The sequence below is a fragment of the Procambarus clarkii genome, chromosome 69, assembly GCF_040958095.1.
Source record: "Procambarus clarkii isolate CNS0578487 chromosome 69, FALCON_Pclarkii_2.0, whole genome shotgun sequence".
Classification (NCBI taxonomy): domain Eukaryota; kingdom Metazoa; phylum Arthropoda; class Malacostraca; order Decapoda; family Cambaridae; genus Procambarus; species Procambarus clarkii.
The window spans coordinates 20,434,738-20,459,929 of NC_091218.1; the positions used below are offsets into that span (position 1 = coordinate 20,434,738).

The following is a 25,192-nucleotide window of genomic DNA, read 5'->3' on the forward strand; positions in this document are numbered from 1 at the left end:
AACACTCCCCGGTGCTAAATGGTCTCCAGTTAACACTCCCCGGTGCTAAATGGTCTCCAGTTAACACTCCCCGGTGCTAAATGGTCTCCAGTTAACACTCCCCGGTGCTAAATGGTCTCCAGTTAACACTCCCCGGTGCTAAATGGTCTCCAGTTAACACTCCCCGGTGCTAAATGGTCTCCAGTTAACACTCCCCGGTGCTAAATGGTCTCCAGTTAACACTCCCCGGTGCTAAATGGTCTCCAGTTAACACTCCCCGGTGCTAAATGGTCTCCAGTTAACACTCCCTGGTGCTAAATGGTCTCCAGTTAACACTCCCTGGTGCTAAATGGTCTCCAGTTAACACTCCCTGGTGCTAAATGGTCTCCAGTTAACACTCCCTGGTGCTAAATGGTCTCCAGTTAACACTCCCTGGTGCTAAATGGTCTCCAGTTAACACTCCCTGGTGCTAAATGGTCTCCAGTTAACACTCCCTGGTGCTAAATGGTCTCCAGTTAACACTCCCTGGTGCTAAATGGTCTCCAGTTAACACTGCCTGGTGCTAAATGGTCTCCAGTTAACACTGCCTGGTGCTAAATGGTCTCCAGTTAACACTGCCTGGTGCTAAATGGTCTCCAGTTAACACTCCCTGGTGCTAAATGGTCTCCAGTTAACACTCCCTGGTGCTAAATGGTCTCCAGTTAACACTCCCTGGTGCTAAATGGTCTCCAGTTAACACTCCCTGGTGCTAAATGGTCTCCAGTTAACACTCCCTGGTGCTAAATGGTCTCCAGTTAACACTCCCTGGTGCTAAATGGTCTCCAGTTAACACTCCCTGGTGATAAATGGTCTCCAGTTAACACTCCACGGTGATAAATGGTCTCCAGTTAACACTCCACGGTGATAAATGGTCTCCAGTTAACACTCCACGGTGATAAATGGTCTCCAGTTAACACTCCACGGTGATAAATGGTCTCCAGTTAACACTCCACGGTGATAAATGGTCTCCAGTTAACACTCCACGGTGATAAATGGTCTCCAGTTAACACTCCACGGTGATAAATGGTCTCCAGTTAACACTCCCTGGTGCTAAATGGTCTCCAGTTAACACTCCACGGTGATAAATGGTCTCCAGTTAACACTCCACGGTGCTAAATGGTCTCCAGTTAACACTCCCTGGTGCTAAATGGTCTCCAGTTAACACTCCACGGTGATAAATGGTCTCCAGTTAACACTCCCTGGTGCTAAATGGTCTCCAGTTAACACTCCCTGGTGCTAAATGGTCTCCAGTTAACACTCCACGGTGATAAATGGTCTCCAGTTAACACTCCACGCTGCTAAATGGTCTCCAGTTAACACTCCACGCTGCTAAATGGTCTCCAGTTAACACTCCACGCTGCTAAATGGTCTCCAGTTAACACTCCACGGTGATAAATGAGTGTATACGGTACACTTCTTAAACAAAAACAAACCCAAATCATTTAGTTTCCGTACAAGTACATCACAGGAAAATGCTCTGGTAAACCCATTACCTCCAAGCGGCGCTACACCCACCACACACAACCAACGCCACTGCCCAGTCCCCCCAAGCCACTGTCCAATCCTCCAAAGCCACTGTCCAATCCTCCAAAGTCACTGTCCAATCCCCCGACGGCACTGTCCAGTTACACCACGAACCGCTAGCTATTCAGCCAATCAACACGAAACACTAATCAGTCAATCGCCAAGATCCACATTCATCAAGAACCACACACTCCCTCCCTGCTATAAGAACCATATTTTACCCCTAGTAACCAAGAACCACTATTTAGTCACACCATATCAGGGGGCAGAGTGACGGACACGTGGGCCTTCCCCCTCACACACCCCCCCTAAACACCTGACCACCCGTCAGTTGCCAGCACTTTGTCAAACCAAATACCTCCACATTTTTGTAGGTTGGTAAACATCACTGAGACAGCGGGCCAATTATATATATATATTTTTTTTGCAGTTATTCATCAAGTTCATATTGCATTTGTGGAGAAAGAACAGGGAAGTTGAAGTACTAGAGGGTACACTTAATAGAGACCGGGTGGGCGCACTCGGGTGAAATTATGGGGCGGGCAGTAGGCCTTATGAAGCGAGGATTCTGTTTTATGATCCCCCTTAGTTCTGTTACTCCTACTGTTAATGATGATGCTATTATTACTACTACTGTTGCTGTTATTACCCACTACTGTTGCGAGGTACTGCTAGCACTACGAGTACTCTGGCTAGTACCACCACTGGCAATACAGCTACTACCTCCGACAATACAGCCACTACCTCCGGCAATACAGCCACTACCACCGACAATACAGCCACCACCACCGGCAATACAGCCACTACCACCAACAATACAGCCACCACCTCCGGCAATACAGCCACCACCACCGGCAATACAGCCACCACCACCGGCAATACAGCCACCACCACCGGTAATACAGCCACTACCACCGGCAATACAGCCACTACCACCAACAATACAGCCACCACCACCGGCAATACAGCTACCACCACCGGCAATACAGCCACCACCACCGGCAATACAGCTACTACCACCGGCAATACAGCCACTACCACCGGCAATACAGCCACCACCACCGGCAATACAGCTACTACCACCGGCAATACAGCCACCACCACCGGTAATACAGCCACTACCACCGACAATACAGCCACTACCACCGACAATACAGCCACCACCACCGACAATACAGCCACCACCACCGACAATACAGCCACCACCACCGACAATACAGCCACCACCACCGACAATACAGCCACCACCACCGACAATACAGCCACCACCACCGACAATACAGCCACCACCACCGACAATACAGCCACCACCACCGACAATACAGCCACTACCACCGGCAATACAGCCACCACCACCGGCAATACAGCCACTACCACCGACAATACAGCCACCACCACCGGCAATACAGCCACTACCACCGGCAATACAGCCACTACCACCGACAATACAGCCACTACCACCGACAATACAGCCACTACCACCGACAATACAGCCACTACCACCGACAATACAGCCACTACCACCGACAATACAGCCACTACCACCGACAATACAGCCACTACCACCGACAATACAGCCACTACCACTGGCAATACAGCCACTACCACTGGCAATACAGCCACTACCACCGGCAATACAGCCACCACCACCGGCAATACAGCCACCACCACCGATAATACAGCCACCACCACCGATAATACAGCCACCACCACCGATAATACAGCCACCACCACCGATAATACAGCTACCACCACCAGTACTACAGCTACCACCACCAGTACTACAGCTACCACCACCAGTACTACAGCTACCACCACCAGTACTACAGCTAACACTACTACTAACCAGCAACTACAACAGCCGCAGCACCAAGTTCACATAGAAAACAGACTCGGGTCAATATATGGAAGTGGTTGAGTATGTAGAGCGGCAGGTGGAGACCATGCGTGGTGGCCGAGGAAGGTGGAGCAGGCCACCACCCCCACCCACCACCCTACGGCAACTCGCCCACCCTACCTGTCAACCTTCCACCATAAAAGTAAACAATAACCTCAAGGAGAAACAAAACCCGCGGCTGCCAACTTTTCCTCGTCACCACTAACGCGGGGGATGGAAATACAGTGGCAAGGTGCAATGTATCGACGAGGAGATTCATCGATCGGAGCCACATGCAGTGTGGAGGACGCCGTCATCCCCCGGCAGGAGCATTAACCTGAATCTGAATCTTGGCGAAGCGGCCGGCACGTGTCTCTCCACCCGCTACTCCAGCTCTGTCACACCCGTCACATACCTACACCATCACTTTCCTGTCAAAATCTCCACTCCAACTGGCCCCGGGACGCCCCCCGGGCACATATGACAGCCCCCTGGCCCTGCCACTCACTCCATGGCTATCCTCCAACTCCTAGGGGGTCACCTAGAAGGATTATGTAGAGGGTTTCACGGGAATTACACGATTACTTGATCGGGGTCCGACCCTCCTTGAACCTTCGGGTCAGGTCAGATGAAAAACGTTTTATCTTGGCATGTGCAGTGCCTGACGTCACCACTTTTCGTGGCTGGGTGCCTAAGACATTGCTCATTCAAGCCCGGACCATTAAATAGCCGCTACAATTAGGGCAAATTTGTACACGGTGTTTTAATATTTGTAAACAAACTACACACTTGCAACCGAGCCGGCGCTGGTCCGTTAAATATCTACCCCCTTGAAATTACGACCCCGCCACCATCCAGCCTACCTTTGCTTGACTCCTCTTGCTGCTCAAGGAATTTTGCTGCGTCTAACAGGAGTTCGAGGCTCATCTCTTCTTCTCCTTCGCGATGTTAACACTTTCCAATCCTTACACTAGAGAAATATTCAAGAAACTAGGGAATTTGGGTGGACGAAAATGGCGCGACGGGACCAAAACACCCAGCCGTACAACTCGCCTCACTCAAGTCGTGAAATAACGAACCCACGTGTCTGCTGGCGAACGGCTCCACCCTGCGATCTTTCAATTGCAGTTTTATTTATTCTTGCGAACAGTAAAATAGTTTTGTTTATGTAATATTAAGCAATTATATATGTTGATTTGTTTTCTTAATTAGTATTGTCTAAATGTTTGTTTTAAGTGAGTATTGAGAGGTAGTGTCCACGCCCAATATCAACAAGAGTCCGGTGTCGCGTCGCAGGCGGCCAACAACACGAGGAACTGACCAATCCGAGAACAGAACTATGACGTAAGAGGCGGAGCTTGCTCCGCCCCGCCCACTTTCCACAGCGCCACGCAAGAAGTATTGAACGACAAAAGTTAACATCAGATTATCGTGATCTGTCATTGATCTGTGCATGGCGATTCTTTAATGAACCTCATAAATTAAGCTGTAGGCTACTACCTTTACAACACAAAAGCTTGTAAACATGAATTAATAAGTGACTTGGTAACCAAAGCATTAGCTCATCTTGTCAAAATCGATGCGTCTCAGCACATGGACATTGGATAATAACATGCCAAACGTTTCCCACATTAAGAATAAGTGAAAATGATTCTAAAGTCCACTAGCTGACCATAACTTGACCAATTTTCAGATAATAAGCATTTACACGTATCTGTAGAGGTCCTGTGCTCTAACTTAATTATAAAATCAAACAGGTTGTCTGAGAGAAGTGGCAGCAGAGTGTGACGTCAGGAGAAGCGTGGCTGGCTATCACGTGGCGATGGATCATGTGGTGGGGGGGTGAGGTGGGGGAGTGTTGTCAGGGAGGTGGGGGGGTGTTGTCAGGGAGGTGGGGGAGTGTTGTCAGGGAGGTGGGGGGTGGGTGTTGTCAGGGAGGTGGGGGAGTGTTGTCAGGGAGGTGGGGGGTGGGTGTTGTCAGGGAGGTGGGGGAGTGTTGTCAGGGAGGTGGGGGGGTGTTGTCAGGGAGGTGGGGGAGTGTTGTCAGGGAGGTGGGGGAGTGTTGTCAGGGAGGTGGGGGAGTGTCAGGGAGGCGGGGGGGGTGTTGTCAGGAAGGTGGGGGAGTGTTGTCAGGGAGGTGAGGGGGTGTTGTCACGGAGGGGGGGTGTTGTCAGGGAGGCGGGGGGGTGTTGTCAGTGGCGAGGGGGTGTTGTCAGTGGCGGGGGGGGGGTGTTGTCAGAGGCGGGGGGGGGGTGCTGTCAGGGAGGTGGGGGAGTGTTGTCAGGGAGGCGGGGGGTGTTGTCAGGGAGGCGGGGGGTGTTGTCAGGGAGGTGGGGGGGTGTTGTCAGGGAGGTGGGGGAGTGTTGTCAGGGAGGTGGGGGTGTGTTGTCAGGGAGGTTGGGGGGGGTGTGTTGTCAGGGAGGCGGGGGGGTGGTGTTGTCAGAGAGACTGGAGTGTGTTGTCAGGGAGACGGGAGTGTATTGTCAGAGGCGGGGGGGTGTTGTCAGAGAGGCGGGGGGGGGTGGTGTTGTCAGAGAGACGGGAGTGTGTTGTCAGGGAGGCGGGGGGGGGTGTTGTCAGGGAGACGGGAGTGTGTTGTCAGAGAGGCGGGGGGGGGTGTTGTCAGGGAGACGGGAGTGTGTTGTCAGGGAGACGGGAGTGTGTTGTCAGGGAGGCGGGGGGTGTTGTCAGGGAAGCGGGGGGGGGAGTGTTGTCAGAGGCGGGGGGGGGTGTTGTCAGAGAGGCGGGGGGGTGGTGTTGTCAGAGAGACGGGAGTGTGTTGTCAGGGAGACGGGAGTGTGTTGTCAGGGAGGCGGGGGGGGGGGGTGTTGTCAGGGAGACGGGAGTGTGTTGTCAGAGAGGCGGGGGGTGTTTTCAGAGAGGCGGGGGGGTGTTGTCAGAGAGGCGGGGGGGTGTTGTCAGAGGCGGGGGGTGTTGTCAGAGAGGCGGGGGGTGTTGTCAGAGGCGGGGGGCTGTTGTCAGAGAGGCGGGGGGGTGTTGTCAGAGAGGCGGGGGTTCTGGGGGGTGGGTGAAGCGTGGTTCACAGTGGGGTGGGGGGGGACATGTTGGGACAGGGGGGGGGTGATGTAGTGAAGGGGGGGTGATGGAGGAGGGGGGTGTCACAGGGGTTAACATGAGGTTGGTAATGGGGACAAGTTCAGGAGGGACATGTGATGAGGGGATAATGGGAGGTGTGAGGTGATAAATCTATTTGGTGAGGGGGTAATGGGGTGAGATGATGGGGGTGTGGAGGGTAAGGGGTGAGGTGTGGACGTGGCAAGAATGAGCTGTGGGGGATGAGGGACGAGGGAAATGAGTTGAGCGGTTAAATGAGTCGGGGGTGTGTGGGAGGTGTGTGGGAGGGGCAGGTGTGGGAGGGGCAGGTGTGTAGGGGGGCAGGTGTGTAGGGGGGCAGGTGTGGGGTGGGGGAGGTGAAATACTGACCAGAAATCCCTCCCCTCCTCTCTTCCTAAACATAAAAAATAAATAATAATAATAAAATAAAGACTCTTAAAGAGTACCATCAAACACGTGTATTTACTATTTATGCCTGCACCATCGAGCTATAGCTCTTGGCCCCCGCCTTTCTAATCAATCTATTTTTTCCTATTATGTCTACTACATATATTTCTCTCTGATAAACACATACACACATCCCCAGGAAGCAACCCATAGTAGCTGTCTAACTCCCAGGTACCTACCTACCTATGAGTGAAAGAAACTCTTCCCATTTGTTTCTGCCTCGGCCGGGAATCGAACCCGGGCCCTTGCGACTATGACCCGCGAGCGCTGTCCACTCAGCTGCAAGGTCCCCTTTATATATTAGTGTGGGAGGCGGGGGGGTGTACTTGTCACTCGCTATCTACGTGGCACTGAGCTATCTCTTGATATCCTGCCTCATACTAGCCTTGTTGAACTTGTAACGTTATCATTTACCTATTATGACTTTCGAATTCTTTGTCGAATGTGGCCTGAGGCGGCTTCCTTAACTTTTCTCTAGCGCGTTACTCTCTACTCTCTAATAATTCTTAATTCTTGGATAAAAATTAATTGTTGGATAATATTATAATGTTTATACTCAAATAATTATGGTTAACAGTACTGGCTACCAGGATTTCCTAATATTTCTTCGACTCATTTGCGTTTCCAGCTTTCACCTGTGTTCTCTTCTCCTACTTTCTCTCAATATAAAGAGGTTGTCCTTGTCCACCTTGTCTATTCCAGTCTGTATTTTGCATGTTGTGATCATATCCTCTATGCTTCTTGTATCCTCTAGGGTTATCTTCTTCAGATGATTTCGGGGCTTAGCGTCCCCGCGGCCCGGTCCTCGACAAGGCCTCCTTTTTGTTACACACCCCCAAGAAGCAGCTGTCTAACTCCCAGGTACCTATTTACTGCTAGGTAACAGGGGCATCAGGGTGAAAGAAACATTTTGCCCATTTGTCTCCGCCTCCACCGGGGATCGAACCCGGAACCTCAGGACTACGAATCCTAAGCGCTGTCCACCCAGCTGTCAGGCGCCCGACGGGTTGCGAGATATATGTTCCTTGCAAACCTTTGTATTTTTTATCAATTTTGGTTTTGTGGTAGACAAGGAGTAGAGTCCAAGCTGGTAATACACATTCCAGCACTGTCTAACTAATGTTGTGTAGGTAGCCTTGAAGGAGTCTTTCTTAACGATGTTCTTATGTTTCCCAGCGTCTCACATGCTGGTGATGTTATCCTTCCTGTTCATGTGTTCCACCAGGGTTTGTCTTGGATATATCCACTCACAAATATTTCTCATTTTCTGATGAAAATGGTTATGGTGATATATTGCTTGGATATATCCACTCCCAAATCTTTCTCATTTTCTGATGAAAATGGTTATGGTGTATATGCCTTCTGGCTCTCTTGTCTCCCGTTCCTGTCTTCATTACTATAGCCTTAATGGGATTGAATTCCAGCAACCTTTTGTTTCCCACTTGTGGAGTTTGTCAATGATATCCTGAAACTTCCAGCTGTCCTCTATTTTTACACTCCTCGTCATCTTTGAGTCATCTACAAACATTAATAAGTCTGAGCTCACTCCCTCGGGCAGGTCGACCACATAAGTTAGAGACAGCAGCGGTCCCAGGACAGAGCCTGGTGGGACCCACTTGTTACTCTCCTCCAGCTTGAGACCTTCCCTAGAGACCTCACACTTGACACTAGAGACCAGCTCCTCGCTGCCTGTGACTCCTTGTCCTTCATATACTTCCTTACCTAGTTTAGTGTTGTACCTGTTATCCTAGTCTACCTCTCTATGTACACCAGTCTTTAATGAATGTTTTTTGACGCTGAAAAATACTCTACCAAGTCTTCCTTTTCCTGGGAAGCGTGGGGTGGGGGGGGGGGGCTGGCTTGTGTTTACCTATCAGCGTCTGCAGGAAGTGAGGTGTTAGCTCTTCGTGCCCGCCTCCTAGCTTGTAATTGTCGTGGTTGTAAATATTGCGACGTTAGTTGTGCGTTGTGGCTCTTGTTACTGCGTGGGTGGAGGCGGCTCCCCCCCCAACCCACCCCACATGCTCCCCCACTCTCTATACACCACTAGTATTTCTTACATTTCTTCCACCCTTGTATTTCTCACTTCCACCTATATCATCTTGTTTTGTTTTGATTCAATGTAAAGAAGCTGACATCTATTTACCCCTCAGTGTTTTTACATGATTGTATTGCTTCTAAACCGATTAGGTTGTTTCCTTAATTTTTCCTTATCTTAGGCTTCTTCAGGCACTTGACCTGTTGCAAACTTGTATACTTTTACAACTTTCTCTTTTTTATTCTTTACGAGGAGTGGACTCCATGCCAGTGCCACACACTCTGGCACCAGTCTAACACAAGCTACGTAAATGGTTTCGAAAAAGATTCTTTGTTTTATATAATTATCCCAGTTATTTTAGCCCCCGTACACACACTAGCCTCACCCCCGTACACACACTAGCCTCACCCCCGTACACACACTAGCCTCACCCCCGTACACACACACTAGCCCCACCCCCGTACACACACACACTAGCCCCACCCCCGTACACACACACACTAGCCCCACCCCCGTACATACACTAGCCTCACCCCCGTACACACACTAGCCCCACCCCCGTACACACACACATTAGCCCCACCCCCGTACACACACACTAGCCCCACCCCCGTACACACACACTAGCCCCACCCCCCGTGCATACACACTAGCCCCACCCCCGTACACACACACTAGCCCCACCCCCCGTACATACACACTAGCCCCACCCCCGTACACACACTAGCCCCACCCCCGTACACACACTAGCCCCACCCCCGTACACACACACTAGCCCCACCCCCGTACACACACACTAGCCCCACCCCCGTACACACACACTAGCCCCACCCCCGTATACACACTAGCCCCACCCCCGTATACACACTAGCCCCACCCCCGTACACACACACTAGCCCCACCTCCCGTACACACACTAGCCCCACCCCCGTACACACACTAGCCCCACCCTCGTACACACACTAGCCCCACCCCCGTACACACACTAGCCCCACCCCCGTACACACACACTAGCCCCACCCCCACTCACACACTAGCCCCACCCCCGTACACACACTAGCCCCACCCCCGTACACACACTAGCCCCACCCCCGTACACACACACTAGTCCCACCCCCGTACACACACACTAGCCCCACCCCCGTACACACACTAGCCTCACCCCCGTACACACCCTAGCCCCACCCCCGTACACACACTAGCCCCACCCCCGTACACACACTAGCCCCACTGGTATCTGGGGACCGTGGTGTGATAACTAGGTGTTGTAGTGCTGTGGTTGGTGGGAGGAGCGAGGCTGTGTACCTCGCTCAGATACCATTGTCAGGACGCAGGCTTCCGCCCAGTGTTCCAGTACCACACGCTGGCTACCAGTGCTTCCCTCGGGATACCAGTACCTCCTTCAGGGTACCAGTACCTCACCCAAGCTACCAGTACCTCACCCAGGCCACCAGTACCACAGGCTCGCTACCAGTGCTTCCCTCGGGCTACCAGTACCTCCTTCAGGGTACCAGTGCTTCCCTCGGACTACCAGTACCTCCTTCAGGGTACCAGTGCTTCCCTCGGGCTACCAGTACCTCTTTCAGGGTACCAGTGCTTCCCTCGGGCTACCAGTACCTCCTTCAGGGTACCAGTGCTTCCCTCGGGCTACCAGTACCTCTTTCAGGGTACCAGTGCTTCCCTCGGGCTACCAGTACCTCCTTCAGGGTACCAGTACCTCACCTAGGCTACCAATACCTCATCCAGGCTACCAGTACCTCACCCAGGCTACCAGTACCTCACCCAGGCTACCAGTACCTCACCCAGGCTACCAGTACCTCACCCAGGCTACCAGTACCTCACCTAGGCTACCAGTACCTCACCCAGGCTACCAGTACCTCACCCAGGCTACCAGTACCTCACCTAGGCTACCAGTACCCCACCCAGGCTACCAGTACTACCAGTACCTCACCCAGGCTACCAGTACTACCAGTACCTCACCCAGGCTACCAGTCCCTCACCCAGGCTACCAGTACCTCACCCGGGCTACCAGTACCTCATCCAGGCTACCAGTACCTCACCCGGGCTACCAGTACCTCATCCAGGCTACCAGTACCTCACCCGGGCTACCAGTACCTCACCCAGGCTACCAGTCCCTCACCCAGGCTACCAGTACCTCACCCGGGCTACCAGTACCTCATCCAGGCTACCAGTACCTCACCCAGGCTACCAGTCCCTCACCCAGGCTACCAGTACCTCACCTGGGCTACCAGTACCTCATCCAGGCTACCAGTACTACCAGTACCTCACCCAGGCTACCAGTACCTCACCCAGGCTACCAGTACCTCACCCAGGCTACCAGTACCTCACCCAGGCTACCAGTACCTCACCCAGGCTACCAGTACCTCACCCAGGCTACCAGTACCTCATCCGGGCTACCAGTACCTCACCCAGGCTACCAGTACCTCACCCAGGCTACCAGTACCTCACCTAGGCTACCAGTACCTCACCCAGGCTACCAGTACCTCATCCAGGCTACCAGTACCCCACCCAGGCTACCAGTACCTCACCCAGGCTACCAGTACCTCACCTAGGCTACCAGTACCTCACCCAGGCTACCAGTACCTCACCCAGGCTACCAGTACCTCACCCAGGCTACCAGTACCTCACCCAGGCTACCAGTACCTCATCCAGGCTACCAGTACTACCAGTACCTCACCCAGGCTACCAGTACCTCACCCAGGCTACCAGTACCTCATCCAGGCTACCAGTACTACCAGTACCTCACCCAGGCTACCAGTACCTCACCCAGGCTACCAGTACCTCACCCAGGCTACCAGTACCTCACCCAGGCTACCAGTACCTCACCCAGGCTACCAGTACCTCACCCAGGCTACCAGTACCTCACCCAGGCTACCAGTACCTCACCCAGGCTACCAGTACCTCACCCAGGCTACCAGTACCTCACCCAGGCTACCAGTACCACACCCAGGCTACCAGTACCTCACCCAGGCTACCAGTACCTCACCCAGGCTACCAGTACCACACCCAGGCTACCAGTACCTCACCCAGACTACCAGTACCTCACCCAGGCTACCAGTATCTCACCCAGGCTACCAATACCACATTGATGGTACCAGTACCTCGCTGAAGGTACCAGTACCACCCGGACAAGGCTACCAATACCAAGCTGAAGGTACGGGGATGAACCGCTCAATAAAAGGTGAGTGAACACTGGAAATTTATGAACACTGGACATGAGTGAAAACTGAACACGGTCCACACCTACCAGGACGGCCCATACCTGCAGGAACGGCCCACAGGACGACCCACACCTGCTGGGGGCCCACAGGACGGCCTACACCTGTCGGAGCGGCCCACAGGACGGCCCACACCTTCCGGAGGGCCCCACAGGACGGCCCACATCTCCCGGGAGCCCATAGGACGGCCCATACCTGCCAGGGGGCCCACAGGACGGCCCATACCTGCCAGGGGGCCCACAGGACGGCCCACACCTGTCGGAGCGGCCGACAGGACGCCTCCACACCTGGGAGTTAACCCTTGGTCATGGGAAACATAACAGCAGAACCTATTCTCTTCACTTTTACCCTCGCCTTCGTCAGCCTGGTAATCTAGCTGTTGTCTGTGTGTGTGTTTGTCTCCCTGCAGGTGTTCACTTAGTTGTGTTCACCTAGTTGTGTTTGCGGAGGCTGAGTAAGGGGAGACATGATAATCACCTACAAAATTCTCAGGGATATTGACAGGGTGGACAAAGACAAATTCTTCAGCACGGATGGGACACGAACAAGGGGACACAGGTGGAAGCTGAGTACCCACATGAGCCACAGAGACGTTAGAAAATTTTTTTTCAGTGTCAGAGTAGTTAACGGATGGAATGCATTAGGCAGTGATGTGGTGGAGGCTGACTCCATACACAGTTTCAAATGTTGATATGATAGAGCCCAGTAGACTCAGGAACCTGTACACCAGTTGATTAGCAGTTGAGAGGCGGGACCAAAGAGCCAAAGCTCAACCCCCGCAAACACAATTAGGTGAGTACAATTAGGTGAGTACACACACACACACACACGCGCGGACGTAAGAAAGAATTTTTTCAGTGTCAGAGTAGTTAACAGAATGCATTAGGCAGTGATGCATAACAGTGAATGCATTAGACAGTTTGTACGTGTGTATATGTGTGTGTGTGTGTGTGTGTGTGTGTGTGTGTGTGTGTGTGTGTGTGTGTGTGTGTGTGTGTGTGTGTGTGTGTGTGTGTGTGTGTGTGTACGTGTAGTGACCTCAATGTAGCTAGTTTGTGAGACAGTGTTGCAAGCACTGAAGAGAGCGCACCCATGACACATCCACCAGTGTTGCAAGCACTTCCCCCTGCCCACCTGTCCCCCCCCCATCCTGCCAAGACCCTGGTGTAGAGTATATGTATATCTATACATATGACTTCTGACATATTTCTCGTCCTGTCAATCTTAAGAAAAAGGGTCAGAGGACATAGGAGTCTCACGGGCTATTCATGCCCGTGCCACCTCTTGGGTGGCTTAATCTTCATCGATCAATCAGAGATATGATCACGACATACTGCTGTATCACAGGTGGTGTACAGAGATAGTATTATCACGATGGGGGGGGGTAAAAAGATAGAGCAAGCACGTGTGAATGTTGGAGTGCAGACGAGTGAGCGATGCACGATAATACTGGGTTTTAGTACGGTACACAAAATAAGTCACAATAACGGGGCTGAAAACAAATGACCCAATACCCATATGAGGACGGACCGAAACGTTGGCACTTTCATGTCACCTGTGTGTTGTGTGCAACAGTGGTGAGGAGTGGCGGTAATGTGCCTCTGGGGCACTACCTTGCCATGTTTTCGGGGTTCAACGTCCCCGCGGCCCGGTCCTCAACCCAGGAAGTCGAAGAGGCTGGTATGAGTAGAAGACTCTATAGAGCCAGCAGCACCCAACAAAGTGGTGTTCAAGAAACACAGAGGGTGTGCAACACCAGTCATATGTGTTGTATTGCCCTGTACTTTCTCTTGTGGAATCTCTAACTTGCGTTATCTCAACAGGTGTTGCTGGGTCAAGACTTCATCTTGCGGCGCAAGTGTTGGGAGCGACTAGCGGACTCCGCCTGCAGTGCCCTGAACGCCTCCCACCGCCCCACACCCCTCAGGCAGGAAGCCTCGCTGCTCGCTGAGATCACGCCCAACACCCAGGAGGAAAAGGATGTCTACTCAGAGGCAGTCAAGCTCTACGCGGCCGTCTTTGTCACCTTCTGCGTCACCTCCGTCGCCTCCTCCCAGCTCTTCGGCTCCTGGATAGACAGGTCTTCGTGTCTCAACTTCACATTTGTCTGCCATATGAGCTTACAGGACTAGTTCCCTCCTGTGTATAATACTCCACACATTCTCTCACAGGACTAGTTCCCTCCTGTGTTATCCTTCCAGTGATGCCCAACCACACACGGCACCTTTGCAATGGTGCCGTGTGTGGACCCCCTTACAATGTTATGGCAGGATCCCACAGTGTGGGGGGGGGGGGGGGTCACCAGCATGACCCCCACAGTCTTATGGCAGAGCCGCACAGTGTGTGTTACCAGCGCTGGCCCTCCAGTCTAAATACCATCACCTGTTCCAACAGGTGTTCGAGGAAGGCGATAATGGTGGCTCCGTCGGTGGGGCTGGTGCTGTGGGCGCTGACGTACCTAGTGCTGGCCGCCCTGCCCTCCCTCCCACTACAATGGGTCTTCCTTGGCAGCTGCCTGGGAGGCCTATCTGGCGGCTTCCCCACTCTCAAGGTAGCCTCCTCCTCCCTATTATTTAAACCCTCTCCAATATTAAGAATTTTAAAAGGCGTGTCAGAGACTTTGTGAGAATGTTCCATTTGCCCACAAAAGTATTTCAAAATATAGCCCGTTGTACCTTCCTGTAAATATTTAAATAAATAAATATAAAAATAATTAAACATAGTCTACTTAATATATTTGTTAAATAGTCAGGCATAAAATGACATTTGTTTTCTTTAAATTTCATCGTTTTCCTTAATGCTATACATATATATTGAGTACAAAATTAAACATAGTATACTATTCATTTACTAGTCGGTAAGGATATCAGTATAGTTTGTCTAAAGGAATTAATCACAAAATCAGCCCTAAAATAGTGCGTAAAAAATTATGCCATTCTACATGCATATGCTATCCTAGCCTAACCAACAAAAATAATATATAATTTATGTTATGGGTGTAAATCACAAAGAAATTAACACGTAATGAACAATTTGACAACGTCAGACCACGAAAGAAGGCTTAAGACAGGAATTTCCTTAAGTACTTTCGTATTTAATAATGCATCTTCAGAAGGATGTTTATATATAATGTATGCGCTGTGTAGGACGCCAGAGTTTGAATTCGTGTAAGTATAAGGTGGAGAAAGCAGCCGCCAGGGGGAATACCCAGCTATAGTCAGGAAGCCATTAACGTTACAGAGGTAACGTTAATATATTTACATGAATATATAGCCATGTATATATATACTTACCGAGATAGACATATAAAAGCCTAATTGCAGTGTGATGGGCGGTACACCAAATGGCTTCTCGTTTTATTTTCCATTGTGATAAGGCACCAGGCCAATATAACACTATATATAGGATTTATATCGTGCAGTTATCGCGAGGAGAAAACCTTCGCGTAAATTTCACTCGTAAAGAATATAAATAAGGTTTGGCTAGTCGTACAGACCGGTTTGTTGACTGTTCAGGTTGTTAGACCCCGCTGTTAGACACCGTTAAGAGTTCGGCTATTTATGACCCTTATATATATTTAGAGGGAAGGTGTTGAAAAGTTTTGGGCCCTGAATGTTATATAATTGTTTCCGAGAAATTATAATTTGGTGCGTAGAGTTGGAACGAGTCCCTCGTATATCTTCCATATGTAAATGATTATTTATCTCTTTTTTTCTGCACTACAAAAACGTCTCCAACTTTGAATGGGGCTGTTAGTGTGCAACAAAAATGGCAGCTGTCTTGGCAGAAAGTCAATAGGTTTGGAGCAAGTTAAAATTGAACCCTAATTCTTGAACAATTCTCTCAAGACCTTTATATGTACACGATGTTAAGGAAGTATATATTTAGGTGGGTTTGTTTTAACAATAGGTAGCCTATTATAAGAGTTTTGCAGAATTTGTTTGAGTAATTCTTGTAAAAGATTCAAGAGCCATTATAATTTTTATATAAATAAAAACTGTAAAGATATTTTTTATTTATTTATGTTAACAAATTATATGTAGTGCTGTAACTTGCTTTGCTAAACGAATTTGAAGGTTCAGTTCATGAACCCATTACATATGTGCCTCTGTAACCTTCCCCATGGTGTGCATAATATATGACCTATACTCACAGTGTTGTACATTGTGTGGTAAGTTAATTTTATACTACTGTTTACATACAGTTTAAGCACTTGCTGGTACTGTTTAGAGAGAGATCAGTGGAAGCTTGAACGTTGATGAATATCAACATCAATATTAACGTTGTGTTGTACAGACAGCAGTGATGACTTACGTGTTGCTGGAGACGCCCCCTGAACAAAGGACAGTGCGTGTGAGCATCCTAGAAGGATGTACCTACTTGGGCAGCCTCACCGCTACCCTTGCTGTCTATATCCTCACTAGGCTTGACAACACCAACCACGCCCTGCTCTTTCTTGGTAAACACCACATCACTCCAGTCCTCTTCATACTACTTTTCTCCTATGTTGGGTTGCAGGCCTGGAGTCTGGTACTGGAACCAGTTGGGTTATTTAATGCTATGTGGATTTGTATTATGTGTGTGTGTGTGTGTTGCTCCATTTTATATTTTGAAGTAAAAATCATCGAATATGGTAATATATTGACGTTTTTCCTTGGTTTGTGATTTCAAGTAAAGATAATCGAATTGACTAATGTATTGATAATATTTCATGCTTTCTCACGATGTGATTTGACCTACAAATCTCAGAATTTTGCAATATATTGTGTTTTTTAGTTATCATTATACCTGCTATACAAATCTCATGTAGCCTATATCAGTATATTTGCATTGCATGATGTGAAATACAGTACATGTGTTTAATTGCACTGGAATTGTACGAGTTAGTTACTCCCAAGCATCAGGCACCTTCTGTATGAAGACTCAGAACACTAATTTACATTTCCAAGAAAGGCGTAAAATAAGATGGAGCCTGATTGCTTGAGATGTACGAGTGGTTCAGAGGGTTTAACACGGGATATAAAAAAAAGTTGTCTAAAAAGTTGATGTTAGAACACGAAACTGAAATTTGAGAAATTAATAGATAAAACTGTTCAAAATTATGGTTGAACATATTTGCGGAACAAGTTATGAATACCATTATTATTTTTTTAATTACTGTTTTCCTTTGGGCAGTTAACGAGGTGGTTTGTGTTGTGAACTTGGTGTACATCCTCATCATCCTTCCGGACGACTCTGAGCCACGAACCGCAGCTATCAGCAAGTCTATACCAGACATTCTGACATCCCTTGAGGAACAGGACACCCTCTCCGTCATGCCTGATGCTTCCAGCAGTGACGCCGAGGACCTCGAAGGCCCTCCTTCTTCACCTAGCGGCAACCCAATCCTCACAAATGACAACGACAATGACATAACCTTGCTGTGCCCGGTTATCGCCATTCCTGGCGATGACTGGAGCAACTATGGCACTCCTCCGGAATACCCTGACGACTGCAGCGCCTACGGCACCCCTCTGCAGAGGACCCAGTCGTCACTGGCACTCAGACCAGACACTGTTGTCGAGGGCGTTAGCACCACCTCTAGTGTGTATGGCACCCCCGTTGCCACTACATACCTTGGTGACCAGCCCTTGTCTGACAAACATATAGGTGTCATGAACATAGATGTCGTGTCTCCAGGTGACACAAATGACAGTGAAACATCTCTTAAACCAGCATCACTATGTGAAAAGAATGTTGGTACCATGCCTTCAAGTAAGATGTATGTTGGTGACACAAAACCAAACAACACGCATACAGGTGACACGTTACCAAGTGTCACGCATACAGGTGACACGTTACCAAGTGACACGCATACAAGTGACACGCCACTAAGTGTCACGCACGCAAGGAACAGTTATGAAGGTGTCACCGTCAATGGTATTATCAATCATGGTTATGACACATTTGATTCACCCTTGGATACAAATACCAGTGTGTTACGGGAAGAGGGCGACCACCAACACTCACTCCAACACCAACACACTTCCCCACACCATCAACACACACTCCTCAACCACCAACACATTTCCACGAACCACCAACACTCATTGCACTCACCCCAACACCACCAACACCCACTCCAATACCAACATTCACCCCAACACCATCAACACCCACTCCAACACCATCAACACTCACCCCAAACCCACCAACACCACCAACACCCACTCCAACACCATCAACACCCAACCCAACACCACCAACACACACCCCAACACCATCAACATCCACTCCAACACCATCAACACTCACCCCAACACCCATTCCAACACCACCAACACTTACTCCAACACTCACTCCAACACCACCATCAAACCCTCCCACACCACAAACACACTCTTCCAAAAAACCAGCAGACTTTTCAATACCACCAACACCAAAATACTTTATCTGATCACCAACATACACATACACACTCAGACCATCAACACACTTTGCCAGACCACCAACATACTTTACTAGACCAACAACATACTTCACCAGACCCCCAACATACACTACCAGACCACCAACATACTTCACCAGACCAACAACATACTTCACCAGACCACCAACATACTTCACCAGACCACCAACATACTTCACCAGACCACCAACATACTTCACCAGACCAACAACATACTTCACCAGACCAACAACATACTTCACCAGACCAACAACATACACTAACAGACCAACAACATACTTCACCAGACCAACAACATACACTATCAGACCACCAACATACTTCACCAGACCACCAACATACTTCACCAGACCAACACACCCAGGCAGATCAAAAGAACTGTCTCTCTGAAGATGAAGTTGACAACTTTCGTCCTATTCGTCCTCTACGAGTTAACACCAGCAGCCCTGACGACCCACAGCTGATGCCGCCTCTCCTGATGACTCCAACACCTGCTGACAACGTGGGTCACACACCGACCCTCTTGCTGACTCCTCCAACACCTATTGAGAACGTGGGTCACACACCGACCCTCCTGCTGACTCCTCCAACACCTATTGAGAACGTGGGTCACACACCGACCCTCCTGCTGACTCCTGCAACACCTGCTGACAACGTGGGTCACACACCAACCCTCTTGCTGACTCCTGCAACACCTATTGAGAACGTGGGTCACACACCTCCTCTCCTGCAGACTCCTCCAACACCTGCCAACTCAATTAACACTTCCGACTCCAGTTGTGCGAATGTGGACCCTGCTATAAGGGTTGGTGAGCGGTGCGATGGACGCCTTACTGACGGAGATGCAGACAGAGGGCGCCTGGGCGTTCTGGGCCACATTGCTGACCCCTTGTCAGCCACCTTCCGTCGTCGCTCTCTGGGACTAAGAGCCATTGTGGTTGCCGATCTCGTAGCTGCCTTCTTCATTAGTTTTGTTTTCTCAGGTGAGTACCTGAGCGCGTACCTGCCTGGTAACTTAGGGTACCGGCCTAGTAGCCTACGCTACTAGCCTAGAGTACATAGGCTTCACAACTTCTACGTTTCGTGACATTTTGTTCCTGAATTTACTAAAGCAAAATTTGGGTGTAATACAAACATTTGATATATTTTATTAGCAATAATAGTATTTGCCATTTCATATAACACAAAATTACATCAAAGCTAAATGGCGCAATTTTCACACAATGTTATGTAATATTGTAGCCTATCCTCCTGTTTTGGTAGTACTTGTAGTAACGATGAGGACCATAGTATATATTTCGACGTACAACGCAATTAGAAAGTAGAAATCGGAACTATTGAGTTGGACAAACTGGAAAACTATTTTTTACTTGTGTAAATTAACCTAACCTAACCTTCCTAGGCTTAATTAAGTTTGTTTTTAGCTTCATTTTTTAAAGAAATCCTTACTAGTCAGTATACTACTATCTAAAAGCTAAGTACGTACGAATTCGTGTCTATTGACGACCGTCATAAATAGGTACTATCTAAACAGGAGGATGGGTTATCGGTGCTCCCTGTCCTCACATTTTACACTTCCTGTCATCTACACCTCCACACAATGTGAACTGTCAAAGATACTTGTAGCCTAGACGTACACGAGCTGTCAGTCAGTCAGTCTACTGCTTGTGTTACTTCCTCTATACAAGTGTTATGTTTGCACACTTCATTGATGGACCATTCCTGTTTGCACACTTCTGCGTTCTTCAAATTCATCTACGAGTTCTTGTCTAATGACTCTTTTTTAAGATTATATTTGATAGACCAAGATTACTTTCATCCGTGTCTTTATTTACTGCAAGCTTAGCAAGGAATGGAAGTTTTCTCTTCAACGATATTATAAATGATGTAAGCAGGTAAAAATTACGAACCATGTATGAAACATAAAATTAGTTTCCAGTATTAGAATCTTTACTAAGTAATCTCCAGAGTGCTCTTCACTCTACTTTCCATGAGTTAAGAAATGACTCCAAGGTTAGAAGGGGATCAGATTTAAAGATAAAAATAAAAATGTCTTTAGAGACATTGAACTAATACACGGGAGCCGTGATGATTATAGCAGGGAATAATTATTATTATTACTCCAACTTGGCGTGTCGAGGCAGCTGAGGTAGACACGACGTACCTGTACCTGGAAGCGAAGATGCAGCTGGAGACGGACAGGTACGCCGGTTACTACGTGTTCAAGGGCAGCGTGGAGAGCCTGGCACTGCTGCTGCTGCTGCCACTGTTGAAACGCTTCCCAGGGCTCCATGACGCCTCACTGGGGGTTGTCGGCGGCGTCAGCTGCTGCGCCTTCTTCGTCGTCATGGGCTCTGTCGCCAGTCCCAACTTGCTCTATCTCGGTGGGTGCAGCATTCTACCCCACAGTGTACCACAGTAGCCCGGTCACAGTGTTCAATAGTACCTCACAGTCTACCACTTTACCCCACACTATACCACAGTTTGAAGTTAGCAAACATAAAAACGTCATTTATGAATCTAAACAATGAGGCTTTCAATGAGGCTTTCACACACACATTGCCTATATGAGACTATTACTTGAGTATACAGCACCAGCATGGAACCCACACCGTGTGTAGCATAAACAGAAACTTGAGAAACTTCAGTGGTTAGCAACTAGATTAGTACCAGAACTGAGAAGCCTAAACAATGAGGACAGGTTGAGGGAACAGCTTCACAACCTTAGGAAAGAACAGAGTATTGATGTAAACATACAGATAGCAGTACTGTAAGACCTGCCCTCCCTACCTGTCAGTTCTAAGACCTGCCCTCCCTACCTGTCAGTTCTAAGACCTGCCCTCCCTACCTTGTCAGTTCTAAGACCTGCCCTCCCTACCTGTCAGTTCTAAGACCTGCCCTCCCTACCTGTCTCCACAGTGGTGGTGCTGGGGGGCTTCAGCAAGTACCTGCTGGTGGCTGAGAGAACCATCATATGGGGACTGCTGGAGCCTGGCGAGCAAGGTCAGTGTGTCACCTGTTGTGTGTGCTTGCTAGTTTAAGAGTGTTCTTGCTAGTCTAAATGGGTCTTCGGAGTGTATTTGCACCCGGAGTAAAGAAGTCCATCTGAACCCTGTCACACCTATCCATCTGAAACACCTCTTCCGGCTCTGGAAAGTAACTATCATGTATCTCCTTTACCTTCGGTTACCAAGAGTAGTGAGATAACTTTGTGTTAAACTCTGTATTCACAGTATCTTGTTGTGGAAGGCATTTGGTATGAGCGTGTTCTATATGGTTGTAATTGCAACGGATGAGCCGCGGTTCTTGAGTCCCGCCTCTCGATCCATATTAATATGTTGTGTTGTATAAGTAGAGGTGTATATGGTGTGGCCCGCAGGTCTGGTGGTGACGGTGGTCAACAGTGTGGAGCTGCTGGGAGTGCTGGCGGGCTGCCTGACCTTCCACACTGTCTTCACCCTCTTGATGACCCTCAACATGCCTGGAGTCACCCTCCTACTCGCTGGCCTCATAGTCCTCATACCCACCCTCATATTTGGGTGAGTTCCCCTTATACTCATCGTTATACGGTCCCATCTACATCAATTTTGGTGTTTTAGCTTTATTTGTCCTGATCCAATAAAGAAAATAGTATAAAAAAGTGCTCTACTGAGGCTCCATTACTACATATTGGTACGACCAGAACAAGAAGATAGGCTGCTCAAAACACATAGTAAAAAGTGAATGTTCTGCTTGTAACGTTACAGAAAAAAAGGTTTGCAAGATAGATCCACATATTTCCCGTCCCGTTATATGTAGCGATTCCGGGATTCTATTCTTTTGCTGAATAGTCTAGGTGTTATTAACCATTCTTCTGCTTGATTTTACATATGTTGAAGTGACGGTATGTTTTGGTCGCCATCTTGATGCTAAAATGCGTTCCTTAATTTTGGGTGATGAAACCCTTAAAATTGACCTGTTCTTTCTATGGGAACATCTGTTTGATTGTTACGTGTAATTATTATTATTATTATTACTATTATTAATATATTTTTATTGATATTTAGTAGGTATTCATTGTATTATTTCTCGAAATAATCTAAGTTCGTTTTTTTTTAAATCTTTATCATTTAAACTTTATGTTTGAAATATGTGTTGTCAGGCATCCACTGACGCAGGTGTTGGTACCCACAGGTCGCTCTACTTCGCCCTCACCCTTCGTCAGGATCCCTCCAGCCTACTCCCCTCACCTGCCCTCACCACACACTACACTCCTCCCCCACCACCCTGACCCAACCTTCACCGTAACAGAGGTGGTAGTCACCATACCCTACCATGACTACGTTGTCTCTATGGCAGCTCCATTGCACCCCCCCCCCCCGCCTCAACACCGGCAATACCCCCTCTGACAACAACAAGACGTATGGCACCGACTACAGTAATATGGCACCTGACATTGGTAATACACCCTTATGAATATCGACTAATTCAACCAAGGGTGAAGTCGACATAAACATCAGTATGGCAACAGCTGGTGAAGACATGGAATACAAATGATGTTTATGGCAACAGCTGATGAAGACATGGAATACAACTGATGTTTATGGCAACATCTGATGAAGACGTGGAATACAATTGATGTTTATGGCAACATCTGGTGAAGACATTAAATACAATTAATGTTTATGGCAACAGCTGATGAAGACGTGAAATACAATTGATGTTTATGGCAACATCTGGTGAAGACATTAAATACAATTAATGTTTATGGCAACAGCTGATGAAGACGTGGAATACAACTGATATTTATAGCAACAGCTCTCACCCTCGCATCACATACATTTTGTAAAACATTAAACTACCAAGTCTAATTATTATTGTCTAAATTATTTATTATTGTTTGAATTATTAAGTGTCTGAATTATTTATATAATTCTTAATGTTGTTTTAATTATATAATTATCATTTCCTATAATAAATCTATTGTTAGTATTATTATAGAGAACATATGGTTTAATTAATATATTTAAGGCTATTAGAATAACACCTTCACATGGTGTCATTAAGACTTGTTGGTGGTACAGTTCATCACTGAACCTGCTGTAATTACTGTAATACATCTACATGATGTAACAATTATGAAATAATCGCGTGTTTTGATCTCTACTTTCTATTCTTTAATAAGTAAACTATCTACATTGTTCAGAATACAGTTTACTGGACTGGAGTATCTTCAACCACTACATAAGAACTACCTATGTATTACCCAAGGTCCGTTACCTGTAACTGTAGCAATAAAATAAAGGTGAATGAAAAGCACAACTTACAATGATTCATAATGAAGAATGTGACGTGTAGATTCTGATGATTATTTTATTACATGGTCAAGCACAGGATACCATGCACCGCTGGTACAATGACGTCAATAGTAGAATGTTGTTACTAGTACAATGACGTCACTAATACAATGGTGCCACTAGTAGAATGACGTCACTAGTACAATGGTGTCACTAGTACAATGATGCCACTAGTAGAATGACGTCACTAGTACAGTGACGTCACTAGTACAGTGACGTCACTAGTACAATAACGTCACTAGTAGAAATACGTCACTAGTACAATAATGTCCACTAGTCAATAATAGTAGAAGACTAACAGACAGCTGTCTATGGTCACACTAACATCAGAGGGTTGTAAACAAACTAGAGACATAGCTGGGTTAATTGTTGTTGTTGTTTTAGAATTAGCTACTCAGAACGAAATGTCCAGGTAGCATGGGGGCTATAGGGCATGCCTGACTTGAACCATTCAAGTCCTCTCAGATCATAAAGAGATCATGTACGCATGTGTCGCTCCGGCCGTAGCTGAGCCTGCGTGTGGGAACCCCCTCGTCCTCTACACTCCAAACGGATGCGCCTAATCGTCTCATTTCGCTCTGGAGGTCCTTGTCTGAGAAGAAGGAATTGGAGTGTGAGGACAGGGCGAGGAACTTGTGCCCAGCTACTTGGACTAACAAATCATGCAAACTTGTCTGGGTCACCACCTGACCCAGTGATCACAGACCTGATAGAAAACCTTATAACATAAAACCTAATAAATTTTTACATTCTGTGCATTCAAAACGGGAATTTTCTCTCAAGTATAAATTAATATTATAATATGTTAGCATATTGTGCATATATATAGGTATGGGTTAGGTTAGGTGTTTAAGTTCTGTTGGCGATTATTTGTATTTGTAGTACGTGGATGAAGCATTTACAGTGTTGGATCGAACAAAATTCGTCAGTGAAGCACATGGTCCGGAAGTGTTCGAATGAAATCAGTTGTGAGTCGTGTGTAAACCGTTTTTCATTCACAAAAGGGGGTTTGGTTTGGCGGGTGCATGGAATCACTTTTGGGTCTTTGTTTGGAGGACGGGCTGTCCTCACAGCCCATCCTCCTAACAAAGACCCAAAAGTGATTCCACGTTCACGCTAAACCCCTTGTTTATATATAAAAAAATCGTTTACACACGACTCACAACTGAATTCGTTCGAACACTTCTGGAA

The 25,192-nt window shown here is 48.0% G+C and overlaps 2 protein-coding genes across 9 annotated transcripts in view; one reads left to right on the forward strand and one right to left on the reverse strand.

Annotated features, from left to right (window-relative positions):
* The window catches only part of LOC123772094 (uncharacterized), a 95,570-nt gene extending 90,858 nt beyond the window's left edge, over positions 1-4,712 (reverse strand). The window contains exon 1 of one of the 2 annotated variants that reach the window (XM_069311164.1): positions 4,282-4,712. In XM_069311164.1, the coding sequence (XP_069167265.1) occupies positions 4,282-4,345 (64 nt within the window). In that variant the 5' untranslated portion in view covers positions 4,346-4,712. The remainder of the gene's footprint in view (positions 1-4,281) is intronic. The other variant, XM_045765034.2, reaches the window with a different exon arrangement.
* Positions 4,713-11,889: 7,177 nt separating this feature from the next.
* On the forward strand, positions 11,890-24,960 carry LOC123772244 (ataxin-2 homolog). 7 transcript variants are annotated; one of them, XM_069311169.1, is made up of 9 exons: positions 11,892-12,584; positions 14,041-14,297; positions 14,612-14,768; positions 16,514-16,676; positions 17,393-19,648; positions 20,810-21,049; positions 21,585-21,668; positions 22,045-22,204; positions 22,839-24,947. In XM_069311169.1, exons 1-9 carry the CDS (start codon positions 12,525-12,527, stop codon positions 22,933-22,935), a joined length of 3,474 nt encoding a protein of 1,157 aa, XP_069167270.1. In that variant the 5' UTR covers positions 11,892-12,524; the 3' UTR covers positions 22,936-24,947. The 7 variants fall into 7 exon arrangements, with proteins under 7 accessions (XP_069167271.1, XP_069167274.1, XP_069167275.1 ...); XM_069311170.1 differs by lacking the exon at positions 22,045-22,204 and having other exon boundaries at positions 11,890-12,584; positions 22,839-24,951; XM_069311171.1 differs by lacking the exon at positions 21,585-21,668 and having other exon boundaries at positions 11,891-12,584; positions 22,839-24,949.
* The last annotated feature ends 232 nt before the right edge of the window (positions 24,961-25,192 follow it).

What these genes read in the sequence shown, in the direction of transcription:
- LOC123772244 (XM_069311169.1), top strand. Translation starts at nt 12,525, where the DNA reads ATGGGAAACATAACAGCAGAACCTATTCTCTTCACTTTTACCCTCGCC. An exon ending in CATTAGTTTTGTTTTCTCAG is followed by an intron (nt 19,649 to 20,809) that starts GTGAGTACCTGA and finishes GTGTCGAGGCAG; the next exon opens with CTGAGGTAGACACGACGTAC. An exon ending in ATACCCACCCTCATATTTGG is followed by an intron (nt 22,205 to 22,838) that starts GTGAGTTCCCCT and finishes TGGTACCCACAG; the next exon opens with GTCGCTCTACTTCGCCCTCA.